Source organism: Pleurodeles waltl, chromosome 11 (genome assembly GCF_031143425.1).
Source record: "Pleurodeles waltl isolate 20211129_DDA chromosome 11, aPleWal1.hap1.20221129, whole genome shotgun sequence".
Classification (NCBI taxonomy): Eukaryota; Metazoa; Chordata; class Amphibia; order Caudata; family Salamandridae; genus Pleurodeles; species Pleurodeles waltl.
In genome coordinates, this window is record NC_090450.1 from 142,730,649 (window position 1) to 142,748,241 (window position 17,593).

At 42.0% G+C, this 17,593-nt stretch overlaps 1 protein-coding gene across 1 annotated transcript in view; it reads right to left on the bottom strand.

The window, feature by feature from the left end:
• Window positions 1–6,181: 6,181 nt before the first annotated feature.
• KCNAB1 (potassium voltage-gated channel subfamily A regulatory beta subunit 1) overlaps window positions 6,182–17,593 on the bottom strand; it is a 522,245-nt gene continuing 510,833 nt past the window's right edge. The window contains exons 13-14 of the mRNA XM_069213297.1: window positions 13,208–13,296; window positions 6,182–7,082 (exon numbers count right to left, since the gene is read on the bottom strand). Coding sequence (XP_069069398.1) covers window positions 6,993–7,082; window positions 13,208–13,296 — 179 coding nt within the window. The 3' untranslated portion in view covers window positions 6,182–6,992. The remainder of the gene's footprint in view (window positions 7,083–13,207; window positions 13,297–17,593) is intronic.

The following is a 17,593-nucleotide window of genomic DNA, read 5'->3' on the forward strand; positions in this document are numbered from 1 at the left end:
TCTCTGTTTTGCATGCATTAATTAAGTGGGTTAAAACAAGTGATATAATTAGCACTTTTTAAGATAGAGAGGCTTTGTTCTGCACTGAGGCAACGAGTGAGAACGTGGGCTCCAGGGACCCACAAATGTTGATTTACCATCATTATGAATCAAATGACTGCTACAAAATTTATTTTTATCTAAAACCATTACAGAACAAGAAATAACACATGTATGGCCACTTGAACTCTATTTCGCTTTCTTTATTAAAAGTTTTTTAAAAATACTAGCAATTTTGCCATGAATACATTCCAACTTCTGTAATAACAGTCTCTCTTATACAAGGTGTCCATTCATTAACATACAACTTGAGGACTACAGAAAGAGCCCCAGCCCATCACTTAGCATTGCAGCTGATAATTAATACAGTAGGTCAAAAACCTTTTTACAAGCATGGAAAGTTGATGCAGGAAAACTATGGTTAATGCACAAACTAATGACGTAAAGGAAGAGACTGTCATACATGCAGGTGAAGTGACATTATGAAGGAACAAAACATGCTTTTAGGTACACATTTCAAAAAAAGTACGCTGATATCATACATGTTATAAGATATGTTTTCAGTTTTGCAAAATTGTTACAAAATAAACTGTCCCTAAATAAACTCTTTCCAAAACCTACTCTCTGCTGTAATGCTTTGCCGGAATGGTTAATAAATCTGTTTATGCCTTAATCTGGATAATATTTCACAAACCCAAGTTTGGGCAGAAAGTAGGTGTGGGCAAGGAAAGTAGTGTAGCTGGTGGTTTGATACACTTCAGTGGGGCTCCTCTCCAACTAAATCAGGAATTTTCCAAAGTTGCTTTTACTATTTTGCATAATTTATGAGGCACGCCAAGCTTTTGAACAGTTTGGCTTTGCCTGTGACATACTGTATATAAATATGTTCATCTATATTTCTTGTGGGGCATTTAAAAGGGAATTATTTCTCTCATCAATTTTTTCTCTGATTCTTCATCACTGTTCAGATTCTCCCTTAGGAAGTCTGAAGGCAGTGTCACCCAGCTCGCAAAGACAACCCAAGTAGTGAGCTATATGCAGAAGGTATGCTGTTGCAAGTGAAGATGCATTTGGAAATATTTTTCGGATGATGAAGAAGGAAGGATGGTATAGGATTTTATCTGAATGGCAGATGAAAGGCTTTATGGTGGAAGGTCTTTCAAATATCATGTGTTTCTAATGGATGCTGATCCTCGCAAGGTATAAGAGCAGAGTGTTAAGGACCTGAAGTGTTCTTTTAAAAAGTGGGCAACAGTGTTAATGTTAGCAGCTGTTAATAATCCAAATATAAGGAAAACTATACAACTGTGAATATTTATTTCAAAGTTTCGGATTAGTACAAACACTAAAAAGGCCTTGAGCATTATTACCTAAAATTATCCTAGAGCTGTATTCAAGGAGGCATTCAAAGGCTGTGTACATAAATATTGTGATTAGGGAGAGCACTGATGACTTACTTTTAGACATGAAAGGGTTTCAAAGGAATAACAAATGGCTATCCATTTTTCCCATTCCATTAACTACTGATTTAAGTTTTTGTTGTAAGTAAAGACAATATGATCTTTGGGGTTTGACTGAATACCTTGCACTATAACTTTGCTGCCTGCATCGCTGAAATTAAGAGATTGCTTTAGTAGGCCTGCTTCATTCTAAATGAACTGGGCTAAATCAAGAGTTGCTAGTATATATAGATGCATGTTTAAGAATACAAAACAGACATCTGTATGTCTTCTGAAAAACAGAGTAAATTAAGTATCTGGTATATAAATTACGTTTTTACTCTGGATTTAGACACCATTGAGTCCCAATACATGCTTCACTTTAACACATGCTATAAATGAATATTAAGTATAAGAACAATGGTAATGCAGCCAATTGATGATTCTTCCTGGATTGTTATATGTTTGTAGGACAACCCTATGAGCTGTCCCATTTAAGATACTAGCAGATTGACAAACTATGTCCTTCATTTCTTCCTAGGGGGAATATCAACATGATGTTTTAATTCTTCAAAATACATACGAGGGGCCTCAAAGTGGATTTGGCTTTCCAACCATAGAGAAGTATCTTGAGAACCCATTTAAAATCACATTCAGGTGGCCATTCATCTCTAGAATTACAAAGACCCTATTGAGTCTATTTATAAAACAAAGAAATTAAATGCCAAGGCTACAAAAGAAAACTTAGATTGGATTTGAGGTTGGAAGCTCCTCTTTGGAAGGTGTTTAAAAATGGAACACTTGGTTCATCACAGAGCCATTCACTATTAACCAAGTGTGGAGTAATGGTAATTTAATCACCTTTGGAGAAATCAAAACTAATTTTAGCTTAAAATCTTATGAACTCACAAGGTACTCTAGTAAAATACCTGTACTACTCTTTTGCTCCCATTAGTTTCTGATGTACTTTACATTTCATTGGGCCAGATCTAGAGTCCAGCAGACAGGGTACACTCCATCGCAAATGGGATAGAGTATCCTGCCTGCCAAGCCTTCAGTCCATCCATCTCATTTAGCTATGGGCTGTGTAGGGACTGCTGGATGAAGGACATCACACTGTCGGCCATACTGAGGATGGACTTTGTAATGCCTTTTTTTCTGTCTGTCGCTCCAGGAAAAACGTAGCTGTAAGAGACAGGAAATAAAGCAATAATGACCACCACACTCTTGAAGAAAATGCTTAAGGTCTGAAGGTCATTAGTTTTTTGTTTTTGAAAAACAAACCCCGTTTTGGGTGTTTATTTATGAAAAACAAAAAAAAGTAACAAGTTTGGTGGATAGCCTACAAATCAAACCTTGACCAACACCAATCTTTTAGTAAATTTAAAGTAAAGGGTTTTTTGTTAATTCTTTGTTGTGGTCATATACTCGACTCACAAAAGCAATTTGCCAGGTTTGCAGGTCATCTAATGATTATGTATGAAGAAATGTTACTTATTGTGATTTTCACTTAAGCTTTTTTGCATATCTGTTTCTTGTTCTGAAAAAGTGACTTCATTTTTCTATAAATTTTGATAAGCTGAGCACCAGCTGTATTAATTGTATTAGCTGTATTCTTATTGCTTATATTTTTTTGTTGCCACCTGTATTTCTAAGTTTGCTGTACAATATTTTTATGACCACAGACAATGAATATATCCAATTAATAAAATAACTAATCTTTAGATATTGATAATTCCTAAACCATATATAGCTTCCTTCACATCACATTGCTGATACAGTCATGACATTCATCTGTTATGGCCATCCCATTTAAGGGTCAGCCCACAAAACTTGTTGGTTTGTTTCACAATGTGTATTTGTACTTAAAACAACAACATGTATGTATCTAAAACATAACATGTGTTTGCTGCTAATTAAAGTTGGTTCGCTTTCATTGAATTTTTTTATGTTGCTTAAGATACTGTTGTGACTATATGAGAGCATCATGGTAACTGTCCCACTTAGATTCCAAAGGAGAATTGCCCTGCTTAATGATTAGTGTACATTCCTCCACAATTGGATATAGCCGGAGATGTTGAAATTAAGCGTGGCATTGACATGTTTATGTTGTACTACAGTCAAGTAAATGCCATATACCATAACGTACATCCATTACATTTTTAAATACACCTAAGGGCTGTATACGCATCTCACGGGTATCTGGCTTAAATCCATGCCACTTGGCTCTCTAGCAGGCTGTAAGTATGCCACATAGACTGCTTCTGCTGCCTGTGCTCATAGGGGAAGTGAAATAAATAGGCACTGCTTCAAACTGAAGCTAGCTATTGGCCAAAATAGGGCATTGACTCAGAGTCGCAGACCTCAGAGAGTACCTGTTTACTCAGATGTGCCAAATAACAGCATGGAGGTGTGTCAAGAAGCTGTCCCATTTTCTCTTTGTAAATTTTATACATGTGCTCTCACCTAGATTGTGAAAACATTTTCTCTTTATAAATTTTATACATGTGCTCTAACCTAGATTGTGAAAACATTTTCTCTTTGTAAATTTTATACATGTGCTCTCACCTAGATTGTGAAAATAAACTGTTCATTGAGCAGAAAAAATAAACTGTTTGAAAGTAGTTTAAAATTTGGGGAGTGACTCCTGATGCTGCTTTTGTGTCCCAATCATTAACAAGTGATACCAGGAAAAAAAAACATTGCCAAAGTCAACAGGTCCAGCGTCCATCTGCCCCCACCCTGTATTTTTGCTTTTTCAGTGATTGTTTTTCTGTCAAGGCATTTGTCTGGAAAGTTGCAGGAACCTCCTCATTCTAAACAAAATAGCTGAAATCAAAAATATTTTTTTGGTCACAAAAAGCCCACATTGCCATGGTAGTCCCTGGGAGATAAGGGAACTACTTTGTCTGTGTACGTGCTCCTTGTGAAAGTAAAACATTCTGTCACTTACACTGAAGATAGCCAAAGGTGAAAGTGGGCCGATGCATTGCCCAGGGTTGTATGCTGTAGTGGGCTGAATTAAAATGTGAATAACACAATAACGGAACAATGGAAGATGAAGGCTGGATCAAAGCCCCCATATGTAAGTACATTATTCATATAATTTTAGTAAACTCAAAAGGACTTGGCTAACACCTGACCTAAAAACTGCAGTTGCCTTCATCCGGCATCACAATGATAGAAGTGAGGGTATGTAATCATTGACTTTAACTGGTGGCCTTAACATGTAATAGCCAGCTCTAAAATTGTCAGCCACAGGCAAGATTGTGTGAAGAGGGGAATGTTAATTACAATCTGTAATGGTGCTGCATTGTGCAAGCAAAGAGGATCGTGCCACCCTTTCCTCAAATATAACCCTTACTGGCAGGACTCAAACCAACTATTGCAACTGTTTCTTGTTCCGTCTTCACACTCTAATTGAACACAAAATGCAGAAAAAGAGCAACAGTTAATGCTAGCATCTAACCCTTCATTCTTATAGACATGGTGCTAATGTGTATCAGACAGATTGGCCAACTTTTGATTATGACACTGTTTTATTTAATATGGGTCACTTTAAATTGTTTTTACATTTTGCTCCATATCCCCTAAGGTTCACCAAATAGACCTATAGTTTATTCATATTGCCCAAGTACACCTAAGATGTATTTTTATAGCTAAAGTGAGTCAAAAAGATTAATCTGCTATGACCACGATCAGGCACCTTGTCCTGAAGAAGTTTTGATTAAGATGGGCAGATGTATCATATCCACAGGAGCAGCCATATTTGACATCAGCAAAAATGATATGTCGGTCTTTTTTGATAAATCTCCTATTATATTTATGCATAAGCATATCAGCCATGAAGGAGCCTGAATCCCTAGATCACATGCAACTAAAGTGCATGATTTTTGTATGTAACTTTAAAACTATGATCTGCCTCTAGGATGGCTTGCATTCCGGATTCATCACCTTAAACGGTGCTATCGTGCCTAGAAAGCATGCAAAACCCTTCAGTGGCAATTCAGCATAAAACAGTAGTCAATGTAGGTTAGAAGGTAATACTGTCAATGGTTCAAATACCCTGACATGGTAGGACAAGCGGCATTTACCAACTTACCCAAATTGCCTTGTCCATGTTCCATTTAAAATATTTTTTTTGCTAACAAAGGTTATGTTCTGCATATTGTTTGTCAGTTTCGAAGTCTGTCCTAATGTTTTGGACCATCATTCCTGTCTAAAGCAGAGCATTCAATTTTGTACATTAAGGGCCATATTTATACTTTTTGACGCAAAACTGCGCTAACGCAGTTTTGCGTCAAAAAAATTAGCCCCGGCTAACGCCATTCTGAAGCGCCATGCGGGCGCCGTATTTAATCAATGACGTTAGCCGGCGTTAGCCGCCGGCGCTGCCTGGTGTGCGTGAAAAAAAACGACGTACACCAGGCAGCGCCGGCGTAGGGGGATATGGAGCTTGGGCGCCAAAAAATGGGGCAAGTCAGGCTGAGGCAAATTTTTCGCCTCAACCCGATTTGCGCCATTTTTTTCGACTCCCAACCCCCATAGAAATTACTCCTGTATTAGCAAAGACAGGAGTCATGCCCCCTTGCCCAATGGCCATGCCCAGGGGACTTCTGTCCCCTGGGCATGGTCATTGGGCATAGTGGCATGTAGGGGGACACAAATCAGGCACCCCTATGCCACAATTTTTTTTTTTTTTTAAATACTTACCGGAACTTACCTTAATGTCCCTGGGATGGGTCCCTCCAGCCTTGGGTGTCCTCCTGGGGTGGGCGAGGGTGACAGGGGGTGTCCCTGGGGGCATGGGAGGGCACCTCTGGGCTCCTTCCGAGCCCACAGGTCCCTTAACGCCTGCCTTGCCCAGGCGCTAAAAAACGGCGCAAAAGCCGCCGTACGTCATTTTTTTTGACCCGCCCACTACCGGGCGTGAATTTTGCCCGGGAGTGTAAATACAGCGCACATGCCTCGGAGTCCATTTTTTAGATGGGAACGCCTATCTTGCATATCATTAACGCAAAGTAGGTGTCCACGCTAAAAAATTACGCAAACTCCATGGACTTTGGCGCTAGACGCGTCTAACGCCAAAGTATAAATATGGAGTTAGTTTTGCGTCGGAATTGCGTCAAAAACAACGACGCAATCCCGGCGCAAACAGAGTATAAATATGCCCCTAAATATGGCCGTCTATTAACTCTTACTGATCACTGACCATCTTTGTTACGAATGAGTGTTTAATATGTCCAGGTGTTTTGAAGCATAAGGTGCATAAAAAGTAACAAAGACGTAGGGCAATGCCAGAAAATGCAATGCAGATAATTAGCTTTGTTGCAGTCAATGTTGCAAATGTGCTTTTCAATTTGCCGCTGATACAATTTCTCCTTTGATCCGGCGACAGTCCAGACTGAGCCACAGTGCTGAATAAATGTACACACCAATCAATGGTGCACATCCCGTACTATTTGCAGCAGGGCACTGTCGTAATCATGCAGTCCCATCCATCCATGCTCCTCATTAGGATCTATAGTCCCTTTTGCTGTGCGGCTTATTCCCAAGAATGCTGTCAATCTCACTCACGATGTGAGATGTCATCTTTGGAAGAACCTAGAACAAAAAATTGTGTTCAGTATTATAAATAATGGTTTAAATGACTTTGATTAAAAAACTACCTTTTTAAAAATAAAATACCATTTGTTGTACGTGCAAAAGTAAAGCAAAGCAAAACACAAACGCTGTGGGATAGCGTAACTGTTCTTTTTGCGTACGTGCAAAAGTACCCACCATGCTCTTTAATTCTGGTTAGATGCTATAATAAATAATGGAGCCTTTCCAAAATTGTATATTCTAGCACAATCTAACAAATGCAGCACAAGAAATGAAGTTGATACCATACCTCTGTTATAAAGTTCCTGCCTGATGTTAACTCCAGATTTAGAAATTTTGTGAAGTGACTGGGTAATTAATAGTTCCCATCATCCCTATGCTGGTGGAAATCGTTCCTAATAATACAATGGTTTGGTATGAAAATACTCCATTATTGTAAATCTGAAAAGAGGATAATATAAATGGCAATCAAGATGCCTTAGATTTTTGATCTGAATGCACAATTCGGCTAAACTCTAACAAGGTCTCGTAAGGCACTCTCGCTTACAGGCCACCAGGACCGCGCACCAGACAAAGCAGTGCCATTGCCGATTTCATCACTCCACTCGCCATCGAATCTGAACACTAGGTCTTCCTGGGAGACCTCAAGTTCCACTTAGACGACCCCATCTGACACCAACTCCACACACCTCCTGGACAGACTGGGCAACATCGGACTAAAGCAACTAGTCTCCGACCCCACGCACACATAGCAGGATACACACTGGACCCCAACTTCACAGCTAGCAGCAAAATTCAGTACAGCCACGGCTAAAAAATTACCTGGTCTGACCATTCCATCGCTCGCATCTCCATCACCGAACATGCATGCACCCCCCCCTCCCCCCAAACAACCCAGCACCACCCAAATCAGCTGATCCAACGCCACCCAGCAACAGTGGTCACACGCTCTCCACAGATGTCAGCCTGCAGAAGCCACCAACCTGGACATGGCCGTCAAGCACCTCAACAACTGGACCTCCAACACAGCCAGCGAAGTCGCCCCCGTCAAATCAGCCAAATCACACAGACACGCCAAACAAACCAACTGGTACACCCGCAACTCAGAGCATCCAAGCGCAAGTGCCAACAGCTCGAGAGAAAATGACAAGCCAGAAAAGGCCACACCAACAGAGCCACCTTCAAATCAGACCTCAACTAATACAATTGTCACATCAAAGCCGCCAAGAGAGAGGCCCTGATCCATCACATCGACACCAACTCCAACCATTCCAAGGAACTCTTGACTATCATCAAAGAGTTCACCCACCCTGCAGCCTCTGAAAACATGAGCTCCCCCTCGCAAGAATTCTGCGACACCCTCGCAATCCATTCCCACAACAAGATAGCAACCACATACAAGAACTTTGATCACAATCCCGCAGCTTCCAGCCTTCCACTGCCTCCATCATGATCAACTCATGGAAACAGCTCACTGCACAAGACACAGCCATCCTCATGAACTCCATCCACTTGGAGCTCCCACTGACACCTGCCCACACCGTCTCTTCAACTTAGCCAAGAACGAGATCAGCCCCCAACGCACCGCCATCTTCAACATCTCACTAACCACGGCCACCTTCCCCGATGCCTGGAAACATGCCTATGTCAGACCCCCTCCTCAAGAAACCTTTGAAAGGCCCCAGCAAACTCCATTGTTCCATATTGGTACTTCCCTTCCCCACCAAGGTACTGAGAAAGGCCATCAACCGACAACTAATAAACCACCTGGAAAGAAACAACCTGCTGGTCCCCTCCCAATCAGGATTGAGAACCAATCACAGCACAGAGACAGCTCTGATAGCCGCACCTGATGATATCGGCTCCTTCTGTACAGAGGAGAAGCAACCGCACTGATCTTGCTTAACCTCTCCGCTGCTTTCGACACTGTCTCACACCACACGCTCATCAATCCCCTACGCTGGATTGGGAAAAAAGTGATGCACTCAGCTGGATACCATCCTTCCTCACAGGACGCACCCAAAGAGTCCACCTTCCCCCCTTCACCTCACAAGCCGGACATGTAATCTGAGTCATAGCCCCAGGAATCCTCCATTAGCCCCATACTCTTCAACATCTACATGTCCCAACACGCAGACATTGTCAGAGCCCACAATATAAACATCATCTCCTATGCCGATGACACCCAGTTAGTCCTATCTCTCTCCTCTGACCCCGCCACATCAAAGGTAATCTTCCACAATTGCATGACGGACGACTCCATATGGATAAGAGACAACTGCCTAAAACTCAACATTGACAAGACCGAAGTCCTCATCTTCGGCAATCACTCAGCACTCTGGAACGACTCCTGGTGGCGGCTGGTGAAACTCGGATCCACGCCTACATCAAAAGATCACGCCCACAACCTCCACATCATCCTTGACAGTGAACTCTCCATGAAGCGATGGTCAGTGCTGTAGTCTCTGCCTGCTACCGTACGCTCCGCATGCTACGAAAAAACTTCAAGTGGCTCCCAATTGACACAAGGAAAACAGTGATGCATGCCCACTTCACCAGCAGGCTGGACTACAGAAACGTACTGTACACAGGCATCTCAAACTAACTCATGCAGAGACTCCAGTCAATCCAGATCTCAGTCACCAGAGTGATTCTCATCCTCCCCTAAAGAGTACACATCACACAGCACCTGAAAAGACCTCTACTGGCTCCTGGTCCAGAAAAGACACCAATTCAAGCTCCTAACCCATGCCTACAAAACCCTCCGCACAAATCTCCTGGGCACGCCACTCCTGCACCGGAGGACGCTCCTTCTCCCATCTTTCCATCAAGATCTGGAACACCCTCCCCCTACACCTCCGCACCCATGCTGACAGACTTCAGAATGAGGTTAAAGACCTGGCTGTTCAAATGAGTCGCAGCAAGCACCTGGATACCCTCACGGGTGACAAGCTGCGCTTTACAAATACAACTTGATTCAATGATTGATACTCTGCATTTATGCTCATTATTGTATGGTAATATGGACTGTATACAATCTGCGTTTTGATAGGGTGGTTTTAGTTCATCTATTCATATAGTGTGTAGTGTTTTAACATAAAAATTAGTGCTGTTGCGGTCGTAATGTTTTAAGAGAATCCCAATGCATTTCTTCTCACACTACATCTTTGGTCAAAAGGGCACTTTCTTACGATAGCTCTGAAAAATAACAAAAATAAAATTCTGCATCACGCTTGTGGAGAGAGAGGAACTTTTTTACGTCCAATTAGCAGGTTATTTCTACAGCAATGTTGCTAATAGCAAACTGGATTATCATAGACACAACTTGACCTTGACTAGCCCGATACCAGTAACCACTGTAGTAGTACTGGACCCCTCACAATGGCAGACCTTCTGTCCCAATGAGTACAAGCCAGGACTTAGTAAGTAGGGAATTTGTGTAATTTAATATGCTCCCTGTTTATATATTTTTTCATGCATAGGTGACACACTTCTTATAGTACCTGCTGTAATATTGCCTGTGTTTTGCACTAGAATCTTTTGAAATAAAGCGTTATGCTTGAGGGGAAAGGGTGAGGGAAACCCTACTCAAATACATTTGTCTTTGGCAGGGATGGCTATATTCCTAACACGAATTAACACTGGGTGAGTTCAGTAGAGATTTGTGGGACACCATCTGTGTTTTCCCTGCTCTGGATGGTAGATTTGTATATCTGTACTGCCTGAGGTGTAGCGGGAAAACTACTCACAGTAGTTCCTTCTTCTTTGGTGTGCCACAAGTAACGTGTTAGGATCAGATTGTAAAATAGTGAGTCTCTGGGGTGATTGTACACTTTATAACCGAACCCTGTGATGCTGTATGTGTGCCCTGAGGGTGTGAATGGATTCATCCATGTTTGCTGCCTGCGGTGTCTGGTGGAAGTCTGGAACAGTAGGGTGAAGGTTCCATCTATACCCAGTTTCTGTTGGCGCTATAGTTGATAGTGTTGTGACACACTATAGAGGGAATACTAATAATTCTAAATGTTCTCAAGCTAAAGGAGGGTTCCAGTGAGACTGCGTTGAAGGTTCTATCAGTTATGCAAACGGTGATTGTGAGTGCCTGTGTGGCTGAGGAAAATGCCTTGAGCTGCTTGTCTAAGAGGGACCTAGAATGATGAGTCACTTGGATGATGGTTTATGGACTGATTTAGAGCATGCAGTAAGAGGTGCTGTTAAGGGATGCTGCTGCTGCTTCTGTCCACCAGATTTATTCTCCTATGAGATAGGAAGGCAGCCTGGAAGGAGTTCCATTGGCCCTGGGCAGGGCCCGAGGTGAGAAGTCTGAAAGTTGGACAAGTATGCATTATATGTTTATAAATCACTGTTGCTCAAATGTTGCAAAAACACTGAAATGGCTTGGATTCAGATATGGATGACCAGGTAGGGCTTCACACCCCGTGGGAGGGCTCAGGTACCTGTGACAGATCCGTTTCTGTGTCACAGGTGAATATTGGTCCCAGCAGACCTGACACTGGGGAAATGCTTTCAAATAGTATAAACCATTGGCTATCACATTGGATAAGAATCCATGCTCTTCATGGGAACAGACCACCCCAACTGCCCAGCAGGCTTCCTCCGGAAGGGAGCACGAGTAATTCCAGATTAGTTCTCGACCTTTTATAATAGATAAAGTCTATAGCAAGGCTTTTTTTGCGAACCATTTTTTGTGCAATGCTCCCACAGCAAGGGGCAGGGAAGCAAAGACACCCCACAAGTTAAGCGAAACACCCATGCATCATTGTTTCTTTTTCGCCACCTTTAAGTGTGACCCAGTTACATTTGGTTGGAATGGTTCACTTACCGAAAAGTGAAATATGAGTTTATGGTGGCCTGATAGGACTACTTGGGTGCAGTTTGTTTTGGTGAGAGGAGAGCAAACACACTAGCACTGGTGAGAAGTCACTAGGGCACATTGGAAAGGATATAAAGGACTGAGTGACAGTGTGCATTTTCTATTTCCATCGCTTTTGTAGATCTAGAAGCACAAGCAGGACATATCCCCTGGAAAGAGCCCACACCATTTTTGGACACTGATTATGTTCATTATTTGATACGTGTACCAACAATACAGTATTAAGGTACTCTGACAAGTACCCCTTCTTTATTCTGTGGCCCCACTGGCTATTTGGTATCCACAGACAAACTGGAATGGCTGTGAATGTCTGCATACAGCATAATTATGGTTGCAGTCACTCATGCCATGAAAGGAACAGTATTTAACCCAGTTTCCTGGGGAAACATATGGGATGCAGAAGGTTAGGAATCCAGCTAGTTCCCTCCCCAAGATGATGAACTGAGGAAGTGGCTAAGGAAGCAATCTCACTTGTTTACACTGGCTTCTTCGTGGCTGAAGATCTTATCTCAGTGCCCTCTATAAGCTGCTTAGGACTTTACACTCTCACCAGCACCAACTAATCACCACAATACTGTCTGATGTCATCCCCTAGGTGCTTGCTTAGGTCCATCCAAAACAAACCAGGGGGCTTATTACAGAAAGTGCCCTAGGGCACAGTTGGCTTGTGCACTCAGTTTCTGCACCCCCAGGTACTTTGGTATTACAGAAGAGCCTGCAGACACTTGTGTGGCCCCTTCTGTAATACAGCTAGCACAGGCACACACACGTAGTGCCAGTGCTATGCTAAAGGGGCATTTCTTTATTATTCTGAGAGCCCTCCACCAAGGGGTCCGATGGACTCCCCAGACATTCCCCTGCAGGCAGGTGCAGTCACTCACTGCACCTACCTGCAAGGGGGTCTCTGTTGCCTCCTTCAATGTAAAAGGTGAACAGGCTGCTTAATCAAGCGACTCATTTTTCACTGATGTACTGCGTGGGGGCAGCACAGGTTACCCCGGGAATAGCACATTTTCAGTAATAGGGTGCACTGTACATGTCTTAGCCCAGCACACCTCGTTAAATATGCATCACTACACAAATAGGGACAGTGTCATCTGCACTTTAAGACTGCCACACTGAGTAAATCCTTCAAAAATATTAGAATAACATTTCCTAAACTTTCTCCTAATTTTAACCAGTTCAAATAATGATGATCAATATTTTCTCAATATGTCTTTGAAGTACTTGCCTGTATGGCACCCAAATTTTCTATAAGTTGCTCAGGGTTAGAACATCCCAGAAGAACTGAGCTCACACCCTCGTTCCGCAGGCACCAAGCTAAGAAAAAACACAAAAAACACTGTTGCATTTTGCTTTGACTAAACACATTTTCAAAATATCTGCAGTTTGAGCTATCAAAAAATGATGAAATGAAATCATTTAAAAAACACAGATAGCAGAGCTAATTCTGCAGCCTTTGGTAGAAGAAAAGATCATGCTACTTGGGAGCAGCTCTCATTCCTGCTTCTGTAATTTCAGTCATTTGTTTTGTTATACAATTTTACTGTCATTTCTTTATAACTCAAAAAGTATCATACATATGTGAGTACAAGAAGCATAGTTTTGCTTATACGCATAAATACAGGGCCTAATTTATACATTGGCAGAGAGGGCTCTCCGTCGCAAGGGTGGTAGAGTACCCTTACTGCCAAAGTGAAGTTCTGCCCGCCTCATTTACAGCCGGACGGAACCTCAGGATGTAGATGGTGGAGACTACTCTGTTTTTGCTGTCTACATAAAATTTCTACAACCTGAACGAGTAAGGGCCATGAGAAGTTTTGCCATGAGTTATACCGCCTAATTTAAGGTGGGTGAAGACATGGCCATTTTTTTACTGTCCGTCACCACAAGGTGAGAAATGCAAAATGCAAGAGATGTCCGCTATGCTGGCAGACGTCACTACATTTGGCAGCGGGTACTCCCTCAAGGCGACTGATTACTTTATTCAGTCGCCCTGATGGAGTGAATTCTCAACAGCCACACTATAAGTCAAGGCCACAGTCTTCATATTCTGCATTATCTAAAGTTGGTAACTCTCTTATTACTTAATAAAAGCATAACTGTTAAACAGTAAGAAATACAAATGGGAAGCGGGAAGAAAAATGTGAACGAGAAAAAACATAAATAAAAGGCAAATAACTCTACATTCACACAGATGCTGAAAGTTAAAACAAATCACACCTCTTGACACTTCAACCTTTAATATTTGATCTTTTTAAGCTATCTATATTTAGAATTAAGTCATCTGTAGGTACAGAACCTTTAAAATGTGTTTTATCTGCAATTAAAGCTTAGGGAATCCATGTTTGTTGAACAGGAGTAAGACCGTATGAATCAGCAACAAAATTAATAATTGAATTTCTTACCAACTTTATAAGTAGAGGTTATAGGGTGCGTAAAATAGCAAATGTCATTTCTCATAACATTTTTACAACTTTCTGGTAACTTAAGTGAAAATTGATCATGGGGGCTTACATCATGTTGTAAAATCAAGTGAAATACCAGCAGGAGACTGGCTCAAGGAGGAAAAGTCTCATAACTGAAATTTCACTGTACCAATAAGAACTTTTTGTGCTTCAATCAGTGGCCTGCAGACCAAAATTACGTGAACTTTCATGCCAGTGAAGTCTTGTTAAAATTCACTAAATTTGTAGAACACAAAATACACAAATTTTGCAAGATCTTTTTGGTCCAGTACATGAGCCCAGACCGAAACTACGCTGTTCCAGTCATAGAACACACTTCCATATTTCAGTGTTATAAAAGTATGAGGGCATGATCTTTGCAATAGACATGAACATTTAACACTTTAGTAAGTTGTTTTCTGAAAATTCTATGTTTTTCGTAACAGGAGTTCTTCATTAAATTGAGAAGGTTAGCTCGTGCCAATCCAACAACTGATTTTGGGATATGGGCTGTACTAAATATTCTTTCTGAAAGGGTCCTAGTGGTTTGGTTCACATTTAATTTACTTAAGACCTGAAATCAACCCCCAGGTCGACTGTGTCTCTTCTATTTGGTCCCTGACCCCAGGCAATCCCATTTTTAGGTTGAGCGCACAAGCGCTCTGACCTGTTGTTATCTATCTGCGGGCTTTTAACCAGGCCCACAGCTTGACCATCACTATCCCTTGTTCATGGGTTTGCCTTTCAAAAATCGTTTGTTATCATTGGTAAATGCTTTGTTTGTCCCTCCTTGTGACAGTTTTGTTACTGCCTTGAGCATTGACCCTGTTACATGGGTAATTGCACTTTTGTCAATACGTTTGACTGCGAGCTAGCTTTTTTCCTTTTATGTCTCTCCTTCGTGCTCAAGCTCATGCGGCCTTGGCGCTTTGAATTGGCTCGCGTGTGTCAACTTTTAATTTTTTAATTTATGTTGCAAGAAAAGTCCAGTTAGGAATTTACAACGCTGATAGCTCTAACTCTACCAAACACGAGACCCACTGCATTGCAAATGTTTGTTCCACAACCTAAGGCACTAATGATCACTGTGAGTGTCATATAAAGGCATCCTCGACTGCCATTCTTCTTCCCGGAAACGTCAATCGCTAGCTGCAGCTGGCTGTATGTTGGAGAGGAGAGTCGAGTCAACCCAGAGCAACCTTCCTGCTTGGATTCCTTCAGGGCAACCAACTGCTTGCCCAGTGTCCCAATTGACATTGCAAAGGGGACTCCATCACCCTCACACAACTCGTTATATTAGTTAGACTAAACTGCTGGGATAACCTGAGTAAAACCTGATGAGTCAAAAGCAACCCATCTTCCTTGTCACATCAATGAAAGGCTTCAGTCTAGCACCAAGTGCTATAGGAAACATATTACCATTGTTATTATTAGGGCCGAAGTGCGTCAATTCTGAAAAACGGCCACTTTCAGCTTTTTTTCTAGCCTCATCTCTACTACTTCTGTAAGGAGGGCACAGGCCATGTGAATCAGGAAAGGATGCCCTGCCTGAGGTCGACCTGAAGCGGCAGGGAAACTGAGAAAAGAAAGGACAGGCACATAAGAGGAGCCTCTTCCTTCTGACTCATCTTCCCGGCTGCAAGTAGCGGAGTCATCCCGAAAGCAGTCCATCAATGACCTGCACAAGGCGGCGCTTCTGAATGACAGCACAGTAGCTTCTTCAGGAAGGTATTTAACAGATCACACGAAAAACTTGTCAGACTTTTTATCTTTAAATCCTCGGGGCTATGGGGTCGGGCATAAAACATTTTTTACTGGAGCTATTTCACATCTGGCTTCCCTCCTTTCCCGCCTCCCCTATACCCACTCTATGCGCCCCTCTTGCTCAGAAAGGGGAACCCAGCACAGGAACAGGGGGAGCTGGGTACAGAATGAGATACTGTGCTACTCTGTCGAGCGTGCGACCGGGGTGGGGAAAAAATGGGACCCCTCTCAGTTGGTGTCATAGACTAAAACAGCTGCCGCTCTGAATGCACTGATGTGTCAAAAATCGCCTTGCATCGATTATAACCCTGTGTCGTGTGTGTCCCCTTCGAATTAACACCTTTTCTTCAATATTTCCTGCACACGCTTTTGTAGCTACCGTCATGCGCTGTTATCGTTAGGGTTCTTATTAATTCATTGAAAGGTTTATTCTCCTGCTGTAGAATAGGATGAAAACCTAAAACTGTCAACAGGCAATTTTCGAAGGTTGTTTTTTTATACATCAGTCCGTCTTCAATGTCTCATTTTCTAGCCACTTTGTTGTATTTAAAAAGTGCACGGCAGGTTTAGAGTCAATCTTGCTGGGTGATGTGTTGTTTGCTAAGAGAGACACATTCAACATGTTCATCCACCCTGCCTGTTCATGTGCCTAAAACGTCATCAAGCGTGATTTATAATATGCTAATTTAAAACTATCATTCGCTACAATAATCGGGCCGAGAACGGTAGGGAATACACTTTTATAAGGTACTATACTGGAATAATGAGGATTTGAAATTTCTCAGGTGTTTTATGTCTTGGCACTTCACTTTAGTCTTTAAAGTGGAAGCAGAGTGCACACTCATCATTTGTATAATATTATTCTGGAGTCAGATTATTAACCAGTGCCCTTTGAATAACGCTCCTAACTTTCTTTCTACCACCTATCCAAGTGTAATAAATCATTCTCTTTGATAAAATGCTCATGCGTTTAATTACAGGCCCTATTAGAAAGTGCCATGAGGCGAAAGCCTGAGGGTCTATGAGAAATAGCTTTCCTGCTTGGCAGCAGAATATTTCACTGCTGTTCCACTAAATCAGCAAATTTTCAGAATTTACGTACTTGACAGATTACTCCTTTCTATAACAAGGAAAATGAACCCATTACAGGGTAATGCTTCCCTTTAAATAGTTGGCATATGTTCAGATGTTGCCTTCAGTCTTTCAGTGTACTATACGTAGTGTTTACTTTGAAAAACAATAAGTGGCAGGGCCCAAAGTGTGTCTTAGGAGCCTGCCACAGGTGCTACCCAAGGTAGGGGTTGCCAAATTCCACGGCTGGCCGGTTTGGTTTCCAGGGCATGCCTCTTTCTTCTCCCACACTACACTCTAGCTCACTCTTGCTTTTTCTTCCTCATCCCTTCTGT